The sequence below is a fragment of the Schistocerca serialis genome, chromosome 4, assembly GCF_023864345.2.
Source record: "Schistocerca serialis cubense isolate TAMUIC-IGC-003099 chromosome 4, iqSchSeri2.2, whole genome shotgun sequence".
NCBI lineage: Eukaryota > Metazoa > Arthropoda > Insecta > Orthoptera > Acrididae > Schistocerca > Schistocerca serialis.
The window spans coordinates 186,010,730-186,031,147 of NC_064641.1; the positions used below are offsets into that span (position 1 = coordinate 186,010,730).

At 38.1% G+C, this 20,418-nt stretch overlaps 1 protein-coding gene across 1 annotated transcript in view; it reads left to right on the plus strand.

Annotated features, from left to right (window-relative positions):
• The window catches only part of LOC126474083 (sugar transporter SWEET1-like), a 189,562-nt gene that overhangs the window by 100,478 nt on the left and 68,666 nt on the right, over nt 1-20,418 (plus strand). The window contains exon 3 of the mRNA XM_050101492.1: nt 12,919-13,042. Coding sequence (XP_049957449.1) covers nt 12,919-13,042 — 124 coding nt within the window. The remainder of the gene's footprint in view (nt 1-12,918; nt 13,043-20,418) is intronic.

Here is a 20,418-nt window from a genome sequence, read left to right on the forward strand (position 1 = left end):
GATACCATTTATGTGTTGCTACACATGTTCTGACACCTTTTATCACTTTTTTTCACATAGTAGACAATTTATTGGTGGTAATTTAATGATATTTACTGAGCGATGTACCATAGGTCCATATGCACCGCCATGCACGTAATGTATAAGGATAATGAAAGTAACACAAGGAAGGAATGACTGCTTAAATGTTTGTGAAATTACCTTATTGACATTTTCATTTTCAGTAACTCTACTTGTTACTATAAATTTAATATTAGATCTCACAAACAGCATACAGTTCCATTTTTAATTATTTTGCTTGTTCAGTCCCCATTGCAGATAAGCTGTATCTGAGAAGTTGTAGGTAGCTACTATGTTGGACCCAGAATTGCTTCATTGCACATTTGAAAACAAACAAGCACAACAGTAAAAAACAATGTACACTATCTACTGTAATGCCTACCACAATTCTGTGTTCAGTATTTTTACTTTTAGACTTTTAATGTTGGCTCTGGACAGCCATGAAAAATTAGTGGTATGAAGTCTTTCAGTTACTTCTGGCTCCTATCTATTTAGATCTAAGAAACCTGACAAATAGGAGAAGTGTGACAAACAGCACCCCCAAGACAGGCCCAGATGGTGCACTTTCAGCAGGCGGGATTTATTGTGTTGTGCGATTTTCAACATAATTATTCCCAGAACTTGGTGTGCATTAATATGTACCTAAATTCATCAGCCCCAGTGGTGTTTTCCCTCTCTTTGAACGTCCAGTGAACTGGACGTGTTCTTGCACTCACACTAATCTATCTGTTCTCTGAGTACACTGGGCAGAGATAAACATATAGGGCTGCGACTTCTGTATCCCGTAGAAAGGAATCTGGATTGTAATATGCTGTTCACTGGCTGTTGTTGTTGTCAAGCATTGCTGCACTGTGGCCTGTCTACCAATATTTTACAATCTTCAGTAAATCAATGGGAACCCCTGTCATTTCATGCTGCACTCCAGAATTTAACATTGGTGGAAGCAGTTTTCTCAATGGCATGTGAAAAGCCCAGTGCATGCTTGTCCTTGTCAATTGATTGCCCTGTATATCAGGACCTCACAGTGTGACTGATAAAATATACTGATATTCCACATATTTCTCGTCCTGTCTTGGCTGTCGTACTGACGGTCAGTACTAGGTCAGATAGGTCCCCAGCCCCAAACACACCAAACTGTTTCATTCACTGTGGTGACAAGAGGGCTCTCCCATCACTTCAACACAGCAGATATCACTAGTTATGGACTTGCAGTAGTAGTGTTTTTCCCACCTCTCCATATTTAGGCTTATATACAGACAGATGTACTGATCTTTTTTCCTTTAGATTAGATTAGATTAGTTTTTCGTTCCATAGATCCATGCTGAGGAGATCCTCGTGGATGTGGAACTTGCCAATTTTTTTTAAAGCTGGAATAACAATACTAATAGTATGAATATATACAATACATCATTTGTTTATGTTAAAAAATTCGTCAATGGAGTAGAAGGAGTTGGCCACTAGTAAGTCTTTCAGGCTCCTTTTAAACTGATCTTTATTTGTAACTAAATTTTTTATGTTTACTGGCAAATTATTGAAGATGAGTGTTCCTGAGTAGTGGACCCCTTTTTGAACTAAAGTAAGTGCCTTTAAGTCCTTGTGCAGATCATTTTTGTTCCTGGTATTGTATGTATGAACTGAGCTGTTTGTTGGAAAAAGAGATATATTATTTAGGACAAATTTCATTAATGAGTAAATATACTGAGAGGCAGTAGTTAGTATACCCAGTTCTTTGAAGAGGTTTCTACAGGACGTCCATGAATTTACTCCACAAATAATACGTATTACACGCTTTTGGACTCTGAAAACTTTTGTTTAGACTCTGAAAACTTTTGTTTGAACTCTGAAAACTTTTGTTGTTGGAAAGTACAGGGATGTCAGTTCCTCAGTTTTGGCAGAAGACATGTTTCATTCTTTTCCTTCACCTATGTTTGTTGGTGTAAATTTCACATGCTGCTGATTTGAAACCTAGATAGCTTCATCTTCAGGTGCCTGGATAGGAAACAGGACTTGACTGACATTTTCAAATGTGCTATGCCTCATATAAGCATAGCATTTAATTCCCAGTCTGCATGTACCAATTTGGCTGGAATGAAAGTTGCATTGAATGTCAAGAAGAGAAAGATGTGTTACAGGCACTTATGGCTATTTTTGTGAGGGTTGTTTCACATATTTTGTTTCATTCTAATTTGTTGGTTTTATAGGGAGACATTAAGGTGGGTGACTTTCAGTTTTTTCAATGCGTATATAAGAACCAATATTAAGGATGATATAACCCGTGCTAAAGGACTGTAAAAGGGCATGAGGAACTTTCTGGAAGTGCCCCCTCTCCATTTCTCCTGATGTAAACCATTGTGAAAATCTGAGCTGAGATGTACAAGATAGTAATCTCCTGGAACTTTATTTTTGTAAAAATACTGCAAGTTCAAGAAGACATGTGTCAGTAGGTAAAGTGAGCAGATGAAAATTGACTAGAACTTTCATGCATAGTTTAATATTGGTAAAATATAAAACAACAAAGAACAGATGTTATATTTGTACAGAGTTTCTGCTACCATTTCGGTTAAAGTGTTAGTTATGCCAGAGAATCCTCTCCTGGAGGTGTAACATTACTGCTCTAGGGTGGGATATACTGTACCAGCCTGCCAGATGGGGCCACCTATGTGGGTGCAGGATAATTAAGCATAGTTGTGAGTGTGTAGTCTTTTAGGTGCTATGATTTGTCAAGGTAGCTTGTAGGTGGAAGACCCTACAGTGATATGGAGGACAGCCCCAGAGGTGGCCCCAGCATATAGCCATATGGTGGTACTTTCACTGGCCAGGAATGGTGGTACAGGTGCCCTGCTCCCAAGTTGTACAGCTCGCAGATGGGCAGATGGGTTCTTCATTCATGGAAGATCACCCTGGCCCTCATCCTCGGGTACTCACGGGTGTGACAGGCAGGAATGCAGCTCCCAGAGTTGAAGTTTCCTCTACGGCTGGATAGTTGCAGACATGTAGCAGTGGCTGGTGACACTTCATCATATTCACCAGGTCATCCTGCACCTAGTGGAGTAGGCCTTTCATCAGTACCAGGATGAAGTGGCCAGACTCTGAGAATGATGGGAGGGAAGGTGAAGGTTTTATATCAGTCGATGACAGGGTGCCTCTTTGCTGGTGTCTGAATGTACTCCAGTTTTTTTGAGCCTGTCAGTGCTTTTGGCTAGCCTAATGTCTAACATCAGGGCTTCAGAGTTCTTCTTTATAAAAATTTTGCCACCTGAAAGGTGTTCTTGTGTCATTCCTACGTGTAATTACTACAAGTATCCCCTATTATGTCTGCTCTGCACTGTTGTTTAAAAGCTGACTCAGGTGTTCCTGACATTCTCTCTCACACAGTGTAAGGCAGTGAGCTCCCTGCTTGTTTGTACTGAGGCTCATCTGAGAGCTGACATTTTTTATGCCATTGTTGCGTGTTCTACAGATGTGCTGCAGTTAGCGCTGTCACACTGAAGGTAAATTTTATTCTTGCATTTAAGTACTATTCTGCTGTGCAACAATATAGAGAGCTCAGAAAATATTTCCTTAAATCCTTCTCACAAACTATTATTTTGTTTACAGGATGAGAGAAAGATTTAAATAATGTTTCTTTTAAGAAAATGACCATACTGCTGTATAACATGATTAAAACATTTTTTTTGTAAGTGGCAGGGTGAAGTGAGAGGTAGTGGAGTAGCCACAAAATCCGCACACTACACTGTACTAATCTAGTCAGGAATTGCACACTGACTGTGAGCAAATTGAAATATAGTTTTAGGTGACATGATTGCTGATTAGTGATGTTTCAGATATCCACCAGGTTGGTGATTTCGTATTATGAACAGTGTTTATACAACTGTCTGCTGTGTAGTTCAGGTGTTGCAATCTCTAGTCTAACGTTTGCATGTTCATTAGTGTCAGAGCTGCATATGCACATGTTAACTCAGGGCTTTTAGCATCTGAAGTTAATGATTGTGTTGGTTATTGAAACATTGTGTATACATATGGATTTGTCAGTTTGAATGGACACCTAAAGATGTGCTCACTTACTCTTTGTTATTGTGTCATTAGGGCCAATGGCAGCAGCAGTACTCATTGTGACAGGTTTTAATTATATTTTGAAGGCATGTATTATACATAGGTGTAGTATCCCCATTGTTTTTCAAAGTTTGGATTTGGCTTATTTTAATCAGTAAAGATTAAATATTTTTCTGATTTTCTTTTTGTTCTTAGTTGACTGTAACATTAGGTGCAGCAATCTAGGACTTTTTATCTACCAATTTCAACTTTCTTCAATAATTTTTCTGACATTTTTGTAACATATACTCCATTTACAGTATCAACTGAATAACAAGAGACTTCAATAATTGTATCTAACTTGAAAACACTACATGCAAGTTCAGAATGCAGAATTACAGTTCAGAATGACAAATCAATTCATATTTTCCAATGTCATGTTTGATTTAATTTACTCTGGAGCCAATATGCTTCTACAGTGCAATTAAAGGAGATTTTATGTAACACTCCTCAGGTCTTCTGCTCGTGAAGTTACTGTGATTTACGTCCCATCTTGAAGACATGCGTAGTCCCTTGGTGTGTTTCTCCACATGACAATAAAGCAACAAATCCACATAGTTTTGCTCTCTCATCTAACAGTTTTATCATTCTTTTGTTTGTTTGTATCTCTTGTCACTAAGAATATGCAGGGAGACACATCAATCTTCTGGCATGATACGTAACACCACACAGGACACACACAAAATAATAAGAAATACAAATTAACTTCATTGAATGAAACACCATAGATAAAAATCCCATGTATGTATAAGTCCATGTCATTACCTTTGGATGCCTGCAAAATTTAACAATAACACAGCCTGTTGCTTCCTGACACTGGCAGCCGTGAGAATGGATTGGGGGCTGATAAGCTATGCTTTATAAATTAGTAGCTTTTCAGCCATGACTTTGCTTGCACATGTAAATGTCACATGTATTGCATATGCCCCCTCCCGTCCCCCGTCCCTATTGTAAGAACCCCTCACTCATACTAAACCTCCAGAAATGTCTCATTTTGCCTGCGAGGCCATAGATGGTGGTTTAAGGGGTGTATAGTATATAACCGGACACACTTTTCTACCCGTGTTTTTCGATAACTTAGCCAGTCCATTCTTGAACAGATTTTGTGAGCAGCCAAGTGGAAATTCTTCATGCCTGTTATGTGGAGATTCTCTAATAGTTTTATGTCCCCTTGCAGAGCCGCAACACCACTGGATTGTGAAAGTCCAATACTATTGTCTATGTTTTACGTAATGAAGCAGGAAGAAGCTTTTTGTGCAAATAATTTTTACTCGGGATGCCATTATGGCGTGTTTATTTAAGAGACACTGTAAAAAGGAATTGTTCACACTGATTATAAGCTAACTATTAATGGTACGAGAGCATGGTCTACCATATGATAAGATCAAAAGGCATCCTATGACAAGTGCCAACTATGGTGCACAGTCTGTAACTTGAGCGCACAACTGGTATAGTTAGTATAAGATCGTACATCTTGGGTTATGTCAAAGTTATTCATTTATTTATTAATATCAACATTTCCTGGCATTGTAAAATTACTGAAAGATAGTATTTATGACCCATGGACTCCTCCTAATGTCTGAGAGGCAAAAGGCAACTATTTATTAATAACTATTACTTGATTCATGCCAGAATAAGTGTACTTTCCCACATATATCTTTGCTGAGGCCACAAGTGATTTCTGCATCAGCACATCATCCCACTTGCTCTGAAAGCAACAGATGGCCAACCACCTCTGCTAGCCATTATGGGAACCTACCGCTTGCTTCTTATTCTGTATATACTGCAGCGCTGATACATTTACTTCACGTATGTGAAATAGCACAACTGGAAATAAAGTAAAATGCGCTCTTATCTGCAAATAAGGGGTACCTTACACATCACTTTTGTTAATTTCTTTTCAAATTTTTTTTTGTTCAGACAAAATGAAACTTGGGAAACGTTTGAAATGTGATATCTCAATTCTTAGGAGCAACCTTCACACCATACGTCATTTTATTTTATGCCAGTTATTTTAAAAATTCTTTTTCTCTTCAAATACAATTTTAGTAGTTTGACAGAAATCTGTAAAATGCAAAATCTACTGGTTCATGAAATCGTATTACATTTGCACCTACTGAAACAGTGTTCCTAGCTTCCAATTATTGGTATTTGCATAATTTTTGAGTTTTGGCTACCATGCTCTCCTAGATTTTAACCACCAAAATTCTTTGAAAATACCACATGAATATACATATCAACAGAAAGTATTAGAAAACACTTTGTGTATGCTCATAAAGACAAGTAAACATTAGCTTTTGAAACATTTATTGAGCATATAAAATTTATTTAGCAAATATCATAATAGTACAATTTGTTTAACTTTAACAGAAATCTAGAGAAATTATTACAAACATTTAGCTCACATTTCCAAACAGCTGGTTGGCTGTCCCACAGGAGTCCATTGCAGCATAATGTTCCAGAATTTTCCTAAATACATAACACATACAAAATATACAACACATTTTATAAAATTACATGGGAAGTTTTTTCTTTTTACATTCCTATGGTGTTTCACCGACCACCATTGAAGTTTATGGAGCACTTATGACTCAAGGTCATTCTTTGATAAATTACTGCATTGACACGCTTATTTGACGAGAGGCACTATTATTTGCCAGCTGAAATTTTTGGTCCTAGGGACGTGTCTGCAGTGCTTGATGATTGCAGCCATAATTCATGCATATGCCAACAGCGTCTCTGCTACTTCATCCGGTAGGTGCGCACAGAATTCCCCATGTTCCCATCATCGAGACATCAAGTATGGATGCATGAAACAAAGACATGTATTTTAGAACCAGCATACAATAATAAGTTATATTTCCCAAACACTGGATTGTTTCTTCTAACGAACTCTACTTGTTCTGCCCAAGTGGCCGTAACTATTACGTTCATGAATTAGTGAATTATTTTCAAATAATTATTATATAATAAACAATACTAAAGTTATATGACAGTCTTTTAATTTCATTAATTCTTAAAAAATTATCATTTTGTAATTATTTTATTCTTTACTTAATGGATCCTGTAATAACTACTATTAAATCTTGGTATTAAATTGTTTAGTTTTACATTGTTGATTTATCTGTATTTCATAAAGGGTCACTATGTTTACCATTGTAGCGGTTGTGACATGTCTGCTTACATGATGCCGACCATGTAACATAATCATCTGGCTCAGCTATTTCAGCAACCAGCTATGCTTTGCACATCATTAGCCTCTCACTGCCTGTGCGATCCCTTTAATGACCTTACTAACATCACAATAAGCCAGCACACCATGTCCTCACGGGGTTCATTCAACCCCTGCTTTTTGCTTACGAACATATGAACTGGGCACATGTTATTTCAAAATTCTCAGAACTACTTTCTCTCTCAGTGATTTAAGAGAACTATTATTAAAAGGAAGGTCAGCAATGGCCGTAATATTGATGTTTTATTGATGGCAGAAATAATTTTTGATCACATAGTGATCATCTTCAGTGCTGATATGTACAAATTAAACTCAGACACTGGTATCAAGTTATCAATAACCAAAACTGAGAAGCGATCACAATAAATAACCAAAACTGAGAAACAATCACAATAACTTATTGTGATCACTTCTCAGTTTTGGTTATTGATAACTTGATACCAGTGTCTGAGTTTAATTTGTACATATCAGCACTGAAGATGATCACTATGTGATCGAAAATCGATTCTCCCATCAATAAAACATCAATATTATGGCCAACACTGACCTTCCGTTTAATTTAATATATATGGTCGTTGTGCGCTCAGCACTCCATGGAGTCGCCAATCAATAGAACTATTATTTACAATGCATCTCGTGGTTGTGTCTAGGCCTTTCACAATGTGTAGTCATTATTATCTTACTAGAGGGATGTTCTGTCTTGTAACCGATACTCAGGTACTCAAGAGTTTGGAGGCTTCCCTTCAATTACCACAGAATCTCTCAACATCAAATATATTGTATATGACATACTATGTGGCACTCTCGGTGTGCTACTTCCACTACATTAGGATGCTAACCACATTTTTGCCCTTCAGAAATTTCGAAAAAATTGTTTATTTCAGCATCTATTTTAGATGATTTTCTATGAGCCCTTCTCAGTATCAATTCACCCACAATGTATTTTTTGGGTGTTATATTCAAATCAGTTCTTTTTGGGAATTTTACTGAGCATTTGATCATGGTTTCAGGTCTTTTATCCATCAACAATTCATAGGGTGATGTTTCTGTTGTTTAATGTGGAAGCTCATCAAGTATCTTCTCAAACTCTTTAACATACATTCCCAAAGTGGTATGGTGGTCATGGCAAAAAGCTCTACATAGTCTTGGGACCCATGATCACTAAGTATTTGTTTATGCCTGCATGGCACATAATAATCTTACCCCAGTTACTAGCTATTACTTTTCTGGTACATTTCCTCGTAGGGTACAATCTTAAAAATTTAGAAAATACACCCATTATTACCAACATATATTTAGAAATCTCTTTTGGTGTTTGGGAGAGGCATGAACACATTGGCTGCAGCTAGCTCACCTACCTCTTTTGGTATTATACATTACATTTGCCCTTTACTGCTGGTTGTAGGTGTTTTCGTCCTCTGACACGTTTGACATCTTTCTAATATTCTCCTAGCTCTCATTACCATATTGTTAAAAATGCTGGATTCTTTCAACTTTTCCACACACTTTTTGGGTCCGAAATAACTACAGATCATGTGTACATGCCATATGAACTCCTCTGTGGTATGTTCAGGGAAACATAATTTCCAGTCTTCCCACACTAAATTAGTTCTGCACTACAATACCCGTTTTTCCACCAAATAATATTCCTTTATTTTGGGCTCCTGATTTTCTACCCACTTTTGCTTGGACATAGTCAAAAATTCAGAAAAACAACGAGCAAAACTTTGACATTTGATCGAATTTGGCATGCTTTTTTCAGTCTTGGCTCCCCAGGATGCTTCCGTTGGGATAATTGGGCTTTGGTATCAATGCCATAACAGTAAACCCATATTTTGTCACCAGTTATCACTCTTTTGAGCACATCAGGATCATCATTGATGTCATTCAAGAGCTCCTGAGCGATGCTCGTGCGACGGTTCTTCTGATAAAAATTGAGAAGTTTTGGGACAAACTTCGCTGACACACACCTCATGCCCAAAACATCCGAAATAATTGCATGATGCAAGTCAACTGATATGCCAACATCCTCAGAAACTACTCTTACAGTAATTCCACGATTTTCCAAAACAATTTTCTTCACAGCTTCGACATTATCATGTGTTGGGTGGTCCAGAGCGAGGTTTGTCACTGGCATCTTCTCAGCCATCTTGGAAGAGCTTGTAACACTTGTAAAGTTTTAGCTTCCCTAGCAGTTTCTTGTATTTCCAGTTTTTGTTTTAATTGTTTAGCTTCCCCAGCATTTTCCTGTAGGTTACTCATCAGAGCTGAAAACGTGGCTTGCATATTAAATTCTGAACCATTAATTTTGTTAGGTTCAAGGTTCATTTTCGTCATCGTACTTCCCTTAACCACTGTCTGAGTGTCCGACTCAGCTGCATGTTCTGTGGTACCTAAAGCATGTAAGGGAACTTCCTGCCCCTTGTTACCTACAATATCATTCACCCTGACTACAGGGCCTTCTTTTGATTTTGCAAGTCGAAATACATCATGGATCTCTGACCAGTAAGAGGTCTCCTTACCCACATTCCCCCTAATATCTGATTTGCTCATTTTACTTTTGGTTGCCTTACCACTTTTAAGTAACATTAACTATACACAATGCTATTTATCACTTTAACTTACTTTGAAAATAGTATATTTTATGGGTCACAGTAATGCTCCGCTGCCTCACTGTGCGTTGAACTCTGGACCTCAGCTAAAGTGGCTCCAGTGCATCCCTTCTCTGCTGCTGTACTGTACTGTACTGTACTGTACTGTGCTGTGATGTGCTGTGCTGTGCTGAGTTGCTATCCACTTTGTTTCCTCTGATTACACAGTTTGCCTTACCACGTTGGATGTCACTATCTACTTTCTTCTGCTATGATTTCTTCTCGACGATCATTGCCACTTTTCACTTACAAAATGTTCATACTCCAGTGATGTATTTTTCACTTTGCGAAACTTACCACTTTATGTGACATACTTCCTGCATTACTTGACTCACACAGTTTTAATGTTACACATTGCATGTTCACGTCCCACTTCTTTTCTCATCGCATTGTTAATTGAAATTCCACTTCCTATTTTCCCCATAAATTTGCAATAAACAGTTTTCTCCATCACAAGTTATTTGTCTACAGTCGAATTTCACTCACAAGATGCCAAGTGCAAGACGTGTCTACTGCAAATCATCCAAATTGCGGCGACGTGCAAGAAGCATCCTATGTAATCTATCAAGATTTGCAAGAAATTCATCTCCTCAAGGGGTGCCAAATGCAAAAGTCCCCCACTCATACTAAATCTCCAGAAATGTGTCAGTTTAGCTGGTGAGTACAGTTTAGGTGGTGATTGAATAGGTGGTGGTATAAGGGGCATATACGAGGGTGGTTTGAAAAGTTCTCGAAATCACCACGAGAGGTCAGCACTAGCGCAACGAGTTGTTCACATCATATTCATTAGACTGTTTCCTGTAAACAAGTGCCATGTCAGTGCTCTTGGAAGAGAGCTGTGGCAGTGATGTGACTCTGTTGTTCCCGCACAGTGATTTGCGAGGATGGAATAAATCGAGCAGTGATTAAGTACTTCACATACGAGGTCGGTTCAGAAAGTAACCTCCGATTGGTCACAGTGCGGGTTGTGGGGGGAGTAGCGACGCCATCTGTGCGTTCACGCACTCAACAGGTCAGTCGGCATCAAACCGTGGTCGAGTGAACGTCGTACCTGCGCTAGTTTAGTTTTTGTGGCAGTTTGAAATGTGTGCTGCAATAGAAAACCCCGCCAAATGTGAAGTGCGTGCTGTCATAAGGTTTTTTACAGCCAAAGGATATTCTGCAGCAGCTATTCATCATGAAGGAGTTGTCCGTGAATGGGTACGTTTATTTAAAAGTGGACGAGAAAACGTTCATGATGAAGAGAGGAGTGGTAGACCATCATTGGTGACTGACGAACTCGTTCAGACAGTTGATGCAAAAGTTCGTGAAAATCGACGTTTCTCAATGTCGGAGTTGTCTACTGGTTTTCCACAGATTTCTAAGACTCTCTTGTACGAGATAGTGACAGCAAGATTGGGTTACCGTAAGTTCTGTGCACGATGGGTGCCCAAAATTCTTACCGACCACCACAAAACTCAAAGAATGGCCTCTGCATTAGACTTTCTGTCACGTTATGAGGACGAAGGAGAACCATTGTTAAACAGAATCGTGACCGGTGACGAAACCTGGATTAAGTACGTGAACCCTGAGACAAAAGAACAATCAAAGATGTGGGCACATTCAAATTCGCCTACCAAACCAAGAAAAGCCTCGCAAGATTTTTCTGCCAGAAAACTGATGGAAACGGTGTTTTGGGATGCCAAAGGGGTGTTGTTGGTTGAATTCATGGAACGTGGTATGACCATTAATCAAGACGTGTACTGTGAAACAATAAAAAAGTTACGACGGGCTATACAGAACAAACACCGTGGTATGCTGACTTCCGGTATTGTTTTTTTGCACGATAACGCCCGTCCTCACTCTGCTCGCAGAACAACGGCCCTTCTTGAGTCCTTCAAGTGGGACGTTATCAACCATCCACCTTACAGCCCAGACCTGGCGCCAAGTGATTATCACCTCTTCATGCATTTGAAGAAATGGCTCGGGTCACAGCGGTTTGATGGCGACGAAGAGCTCAAAGATGCGGTCACAGGCTGGCTCCAGGCACAAGCAGGTGATTTTTATGCAGAAGGAATTTCAAAGCTTGTGAAGAGATACGATAAGTGCCTCAACCGCTATGGAGACTATGTAGAAAAATAGTGCAAAGATGTAGTTGTAAGATGTATATATTAAAATATTTTTATTTAACTTGGTGTATTTTTTTAAATCAACCGGAGGTTACTTTCTGAACGGCCCTCGTAGAAAGGTATGAAAGCAAAGAACATTCATGCTGATTTCTAGAATACACTGGGGGACTCTGCACCTTCATCTTCAACTGTTGCCAAGTGGACAAATGAATTTAAATTTGGTTGGGAGAGCTCAGATGATGACTTGCACAGTGGTCTGCCAAGATGTGTCACTACTCCAGAAGTCATTGCAAAAGTGCACAAAATGCTCATGGAGGATCGCCGATTGAAAGTATGTGAAATTTCTCATGCTTGCCAGGTGTCATATGAAAGGCCATATCACATTTTAACTGAAGAATTAGAAATGAAAAAATTATCTGCAAGATTGGTGCTGTGACCCTTGACACTGGATCAAAAACGCATGAGACTGGACATATCGTAACAATGTTTGGCCCATTTTAGGAGAAACGAACAAAATTTTTTGTGCCAGTTTGTGATCACAGATGAAACTTGGGTGCACTACTATACCCCAGAGACAAACCAACAGTCAAAACAGTGGAAACATGCTGATTCTCCACCACCAAAGAAAGTATTTTATTGTCTTCTTTTTCAGACGCTTTCTATGAAATATCGCCAAGGTCTTCAAAATGTGAATAATGGTAAAAAGTGTGTTTTTTTCATATAAGTAATGTTTGATATATGTCATTGACTCTGCAAACATACATTTGTGTTTCAGGTCCTCTTTATGGCTTTTGTATGGCATCGCAATATCTGACACTTCTACAGTTATTGTCAACTCAATTGGTGTTTTACTACAGTTCAGTTATGTAGTAACATACTATATATACGCTATCAGGAAGGTAAGCTTCATAAGTATGTAGTAGCATGAAGCTATAATTTTTAAAAGTGACTAAAGCATTAGCTAATTGTTTTAGTAATGTGTTAGATTTCTCAAAGATTTTGTATAGTGCATATCCTAGTGAGATGAATAATGTGCATTAATTAAACTATTTCTATACAAATCCACTCTGAAGTCCACAGATAAGCAAACAGGTGATATAAAAAAAATTATATAGTTTCGTGTTTCACGTGAATGCTGTTGCCGTTCAGAATTACAGAATTTCTTAGAAACATCTATTGTATGTTGTATTTGTGCAGAGTACTGTGAGTACAGTTTTACTTGGTGCTGAGTTTTAAGAATAGTATCGTAGCCATTAGATGTGTTTTATCTCTGGAGCTAGGCAGATGCGCGTATACGATGCTCTCGCTAAGTTAAGTGATTAATATTGAAATAAGAGCTAATTTAGTTAATATTACATTTTAGGTTAGAGTATATACTTCTTCTCTAGGCTGTCTATTGAAGATTTCGCTTTTCTGGCCGTATTTAGGTCAAAAAGGAAGTATTTTGTAGAAGGCTGGTAGTCGCTAGTTTTGTTTTTGTTTTTCAGGTGTAAATTTCATGTGAGTGTAGATTTTAATTTTTGACTCAAGTTATCGCTTCAAAGTCAAATTAATTTGTGTCAGTCATACAGAATTTAGGTAGTTAAAACAAGTTTAAAAGTTTGTTTACATTAGTGTTTGTTTACGGATTAGTAGGCTACAGGTTATGAAACTACTGTGGTCTTGTGCCTACTTATTCGCTGCTTTTGTGTTAAGTTTGTCTATCAAACCATGTGTGACAAATGTGGTGGTTGCTGTAGAAATTTGAAAGAGGGGGATGTTCTGTGTAGACTTAAGCTAAGGTTTCATTGGGGGCGAAAGTAGCAGCGAGGAAACGAGAATAGAAAATGAGGCTCTTCCATCATGGCAGTGTAGGTTATGTAGAAAGGACAGAACAGTCGCTGAACAGGAGGCAAACATTTGTGCCCTTAAGGCTGAATTAGAAAACACGAACTTGGAATTGTGTTGGTTAAGGGAGGAAAAAGAGTTTGGGAACTGGGAAAAGGTAGCAAGCAAAGGGCAAAAAAGGGAAACACTTGAAAAAACTCCAGAAATTCAACTAGTAAATCGGTTTGGCTTGCTATCTGAAGTGGAGGAAGGGCCTCATCCAGATATAGTTGAAAGTAGGTTGAAGCAGAATATTAGCTTAAAGAAAAAAGACAGGTTGGGATCAAAACAGAATAGGAAAAGAAGACTTCTTCTTATAGGCAGCAGTCATGGGAGGGGTGTGGGCCAGCAGCTTCAGGAGAAATTAGGTGCAGCGTACCAGGTTACAAGTTTTGTGAAACCAAGTGCTAGCCTTAGCCAGGTGACAGAAAACTTAGGTCAGCTATGCAAGGACTTTGAGAAGGAAGATTAAGTAATTATAGATGGGGAAGCAGGAAACAGCCTGGCTATGAATCCAAGATACAGTGACCTGGATAAAATAGGAGCAGAAACTGAGCAAACAAATGTGGGGTTTGTGGAAGTCTTTCAGTGCCATGGTCAGCCCTGTGTAAACACTACTGTAAGGCATGTTAACACTGAGCTGAACAGGCAAAATCTCACATAAGTATTGTTCCAGTAAATGCTATTAGAAGGTGGGGATACACTACACATGGCCTGCACCTGAGTAGGATGGGGAAAAATTAGTTAGCTTCTCTATTAGCAGAAACTGTAAGGGGGTCCACATAGGGGGTGATCCCTGTGGTTAATGGGTGCAGGCAGATAGGTTTTTTAGGTTAAAGCCAAAGTCCAGAAAGATGACAATCAAGATAAATAGAATAAAAGGAACTTCATGCACAGTAAATAGGGGTAAAGCTAAGGGCAGTATCAACATACTTAATCAAAAATCAGGGGAATAAAAAATAAAGCAGATGAGCTATTAGTGTGTTTAGATGATCTCAAAAATAAGAATGAGGTTGATATACTCTGTCTGTCTGAACACCATGTAACTGTGGGCATGGATAGTGTCAGTATAAGTGGGTTGTTGTTGTTGTTGTGGTCTTCAGTCCTGAGACTGGTTTGATGCAGCTCTCCGTGCTACTCTATCCTGTGCAAGCTTCTTCATCTCCCAGTACCTGTTGTTGTGGTCTTCAGTCCTGAGACTGGTTTGATGCAGCTCTCTGTGCTACTGTATCCTGTGCAAGCTTCTTCATCTCCCAGTACCTAATGAAGCCTACATCCTTCTGAATCTGCTTAGTGTATTCATCTCTTGGTCTCCCTCTATGATTTTTACCCTCCACACTGCCCTCCAGTACCAAATTGGTGATCCCTTGATGCCTCAGAACATTTCCTACCAACCGATCCCTTCTTCTAGCCAAGTTGTGCCACAAACTCCTCTTCTCCCCAATCCTATTCAATACCTCCTCATTAGTTATGTGATCTACCCATCTAATCTTCAGCATTCTTCTGTAGCACCACATTTTGAAAGCTTCTATTCTCTTCTTGTCTAAACTATTTATCGTCCATGTTTCACTTCCATACATGGCTACACTCCATACAAATACTTTCAGAAACAACTTCCTGACACTTAAATCTATACTCGATGTCAACAAATTTCTCTTCTTCAGAAACACTTTCCTTGCCATTGCCAGTCTACATTTTATATCCTCTCTACTTCAACCATCATCAGTTATTTTGCTCCCCAAATAGCAACACTCCTCTACTTCTTTAAGTGTCTCATTTCCTACTCTAATTCCCTCAGCATCACCCAACTTAATTCGACTACATTCCATTATCCTCATTTTTCTTTTGTTGATGTTCATCTTATATCCTCCTTTCAAGACACTGTCCATTCCGTTCAACTGCTCTTCCAAGTCCTTTGCTGTCTCTGACAGAATTACAATGTCATCGGCGAACCTCAAAGTTTGTATTTCTTCTCCATGGATTTTAATACCTACTCCGAATTTTTCCTTTGTTTCCTTTACTGCTTGCTCAATATACAGATTGAATAGCATCAGGGAGAGGCTACAACCCTGTCTCACTCCCTCCCCTACCACTGCTTCCCTTTCATGCCCCTCGACTCTTATAACTGCCATCTGGTTTCTGTACAAATTGTAAATAGCCTTTCGCTCCCTGTATTTTACCCCTGCCACCTTCAGAATTTGAAAGAGAGTATTCCAGTTAACATTGTCAAAAGCTTTCTCTAAGTCTACAAATGCTAGAAATGTAGGTTTGCCTTTCCTTAATCTTTCTTCTAAGATAAGTCGTAGGGTCAGTATTGCCTCATATGTTCTAACATTTCTATGGAATCCAAACTGATCTTCCCCGAGGTCAGTTTCTACCAGTTTCTCCATTCGTCTGTAAAGAATTCGCGTTAGTATTTTGCAGCTGTGACTTATTAAACTGATAGTTTGGTAATTTTCACATCTGTCAACACTTCCTTTCTTTGGGATTGGAATTACTATACTCTTCTTGAAGTCTGAGGGTATTTCGCCTATCTCATACATCTTGCTTACCAGATGGTAGAGTTTTGTTAGGCCTGTCTCTCCCAAGGCTGTCAGTAGTTCTAATGGAATGTTGTCTACTCCCGGGGCCTTGTTTAGTGCTCTGTCAAACTCTTCACGCAGCATCATATCTCCCATTTCATCTTCATCTACCTCCTCTTCCACTTCCATAATATTGTCCTCAAGAACATCACCCCTGTATAGACCCTCTATATACTCCTTCCACCTTTCTGCTTTTCCTTCTTTGCTTAGAACTGGGTTTCCATCTGAGCTCTTGATATTCATGCAAGTGGTTCTCGTTTCTCCAAAGGTCTCTTTAATTTTCCTGTAGCCAGTATCTATCTTACCCCTCGTGAGATAAGCCTCTACATCCTTACTGCTGGCTGTCAGACAAAAAGAAGTAGTTATTAATTTGTGGTGATTTCAATGTAAACTTTCTAACTAATTCTGATAGGAAAAGTGAACTAGAAGTGTTATTTAAATTTAACAGCATATAACTTAGAATCAGTGATCGATTTCCCTACATGTATAGCTCAAGACAATAGCATGCTAATAGATAATGTATTTGAACTGAAAGAGGATGTAAAACAAACACATGCTTTCCCTGTGGTAAATGGATTATCAGACCACGATGCACAACTGATTAACTTACAAAACCTAACAGGGTGTACAGTTCGGGAACCATTAAGTGAAAGTGCGAGGTCGGTCAACCCAATATCTATAAAGCACTTCAGAGGAAGCTTAAGAAATGTTAATTGGGGAGATGTATATGATGAGCCAAATACTAATGCTAAATGCAACATATTTCTTGATAAATTTATATCCCTTTTTGAACATTGTTTCCCAAAGAAAATTACTAAATGTAACACCACACACTTTTCAAAGAAACCTTGGATTACTACAGGTATTAAAGTGTCTTCAGAAAGAAAAAGAAAACTGTATGAGACAGCAAGAACTAGTAAAGACCCAGAAGTAGTTTTACACTATAAAAATCATTGCAACATACTGAGAAAAGTTGTAAGAAAATCAAGAAATATGTATGTTAGAGAAGAAATTAACAACTCCGGCAATAAAATAAAGTTGATATGAAATGTAAGCGTAGGCTTCCACGGCCGTTGTCTTCTTCAATAAAATTCTTCAGGGTATCAGACCGCATCGTCATAATTTTAAATTGCGCCAACGTTTCGGCCAGCGTTGCAGCTAGCCTTCATCAGGGCCTTACGTTAACTGCTAAATGAACACACTTGGATTCCTTAAATAGCTGCACGAGAAAACCGTGTCGTTACTTGATTGGCTGTACTAGGAGGAGGAGGAGGGGTGAAAGGTATGCAATAAAGCATACCTTTCACCCCTCCTCCTCCTCCTAGTACAGCCAATCAAGTAACGACACGGTTTTCTCGTGCAGCTATTTAAGGAATCCAAGTGTGTTCATTTAGCAGTTAACGTAAGGCCCTGATGAAGGCTAGCTGCAACGCTGGCCGAAACGTTGGCGCAATTTAAAATTATGACGATGCGGTCTGATACCCTGAAGAATTTTATTGAAGTTGATATGAAATGTTGTTAGAAGGGAGAAAGGAAAAGTAACCACCGGGGTAGGTCATATTACTATTAAAGAGAATGAGACCATCCTAACCAACAGTACACAAGTAGCTAATGTATTTAACAAACATTTCTTAAGTGTAGGAGAAAAAATTGGTGAGAACAGTTCAAAAGAAAAAGTACATGGAAGAGCCTATTTTGAAAAAAATTAGTCATCTTAAGTTTCACCTAACAACCTCTTGTGAAATAAGTAAAATTATGAAATCTTTGAAAAATAAATATTCTGTTGGAGTAGATGACATCTCTAATAAGTTATTAAAACAATGTGGAGCAATTACAGCTGATGTTCTGAGTCACATCTGTAATGCATCACTAACTGTAGGTATTTTCCCAGACATGTTAAAATATGCCATTGTCAGGCCTCTCTACAAAAAGGGGGACACCACAGTTGTCAATAATTACCGGCCAGTATCCTTGCTTACAGCATTTTAAAAAATCTTTGAGAAAGTAATGTACTCAAGAGTGGTTAGCCATCTCAACAATAATGGGGTACTTAGTAAATCACAGTTCGGATTTCAGAAATGCTGTTCCACCGAGACAGCAATATGCAGTTTCACTGTTCACATAATAGTGTCTTTAAATTGTAAAATGTCACCAATAGGAATTTTATGTGACTTGTCCAAAGCATTTCATTGTGTTTCCGTATATGCGTCAAGTGATTTAAATAAGTTTGCCACTTCATCTAACTGGGGTGAAATTGCATTAGGTGTTCCACAGGGTTCAATCATTGGTCCCCTTCTGTTCTTGATGTGAACGACCTCCCTTCCCATCTGAAATAGGAAGCTGAACTGACACCGTTTGCCGATGATACAAGCATCATTATTAATCCAGTAAATGAAACTCCAATTGAAAATGATACAAATAAGGTCTTTGGAAAAGTCATTAATTGGTTTTCTGCAAATGGGCTTGCTTTAAACTTTGAAAAAAACACAGTAAATCCAATTTTCTGCTGCAAAAAGTATAGTTCCTTCAATAACTATAACACATCAACAGAAGTCAGTAGACAAGTTTTTGTGTGTACATATAGATCAGAATCTTAATTCGAAAATTCATATTTTGGATCTTCCAAAGCGACTAGGTTCAGCAACTTTTGCAGCCAGAATAATTGCCAATTTTGATGATATAGAAATTAGTAATACTTTCACTCTCTGGTGTCATACAGAATAATATTTTGGGGTAACTCAACATTTAGACAAAAAGTATTCACTGCGCAAAAGAAAGTGTTTAGAATAATGTGTGTGGGGTTCATAGTCTCACATCTTGTAGGCATCTTTTTAAAAGATTGGGAATTCTTACAACAGCCTCACAGTACCTTTACTCACTAATGAAATTTATTCTCAACAACATGGATCAGTTTAAAAACAACATTGACATTCATGATTATAATACCAGAAAAAAGGACTTACACTATCCTTTACTGAACCTATCTTTGGGACAGAAAGGGGTAAAATATGCTGCTATAAAATTTTTTGACAAATTACCAGATGAAATAAAATGTCTGATAGACAGCAATAATAGCTTCAAAAATAAACTGAAATCATATCTCCTTGACAACTCCTTCTGTGCCATAGATGAATTCTTGAATAGGAATAAATAAATCTGTAAATATAGTATACGCATTCTGTGCCATTTAAGGGAATGGGATAAATAACAGAAATACTAATCATATTAAAAAATCTTGTTTCATATGTGCATTTCTTGTACACTGGACACATTCCACTTCGTAACAGCTACCATACCGTGTGATTGATCAATGGAACGTGCAACCAACTAACTAAATAACTAACTAACTTAGTTCTTTTTTCAATTAAGTTAATTTTGCAGTTGTAGTATGTGTCTCCCGCTATAATATCTAAAATAAAGGATTGGCAGAGAAAGACTCCAATTACTGAAGCAGCCTCCTCTGTACTGTAAAATGAAGTGAATCCAGTAAAAAATGGCAGTTTTTTTTTTTTTTTTAATTTTGTCCATTTACTGTTGTGATGTTGGAAAAAAATCAGTACATTAATTTCACAACCTTGATAATGATATATACATGTATTATGTTATTTTTAGTTTATAATTGCAGTTATTATGGTTCGGTTTCACCTCCTCAGTTGGGAGAAATCCGATGACCATTGTATTTTGTATTCAGGAATGGAATCAGACTTCCAGTGGAGTGAATCAGATCACTATTTTCATTTTTAAAAAAGATGTTGCTATATTTGCAACAAAATTTTACAATTTATAGACTAAACAAATTTTTACAGGCACATTAAACTTGAAATTTT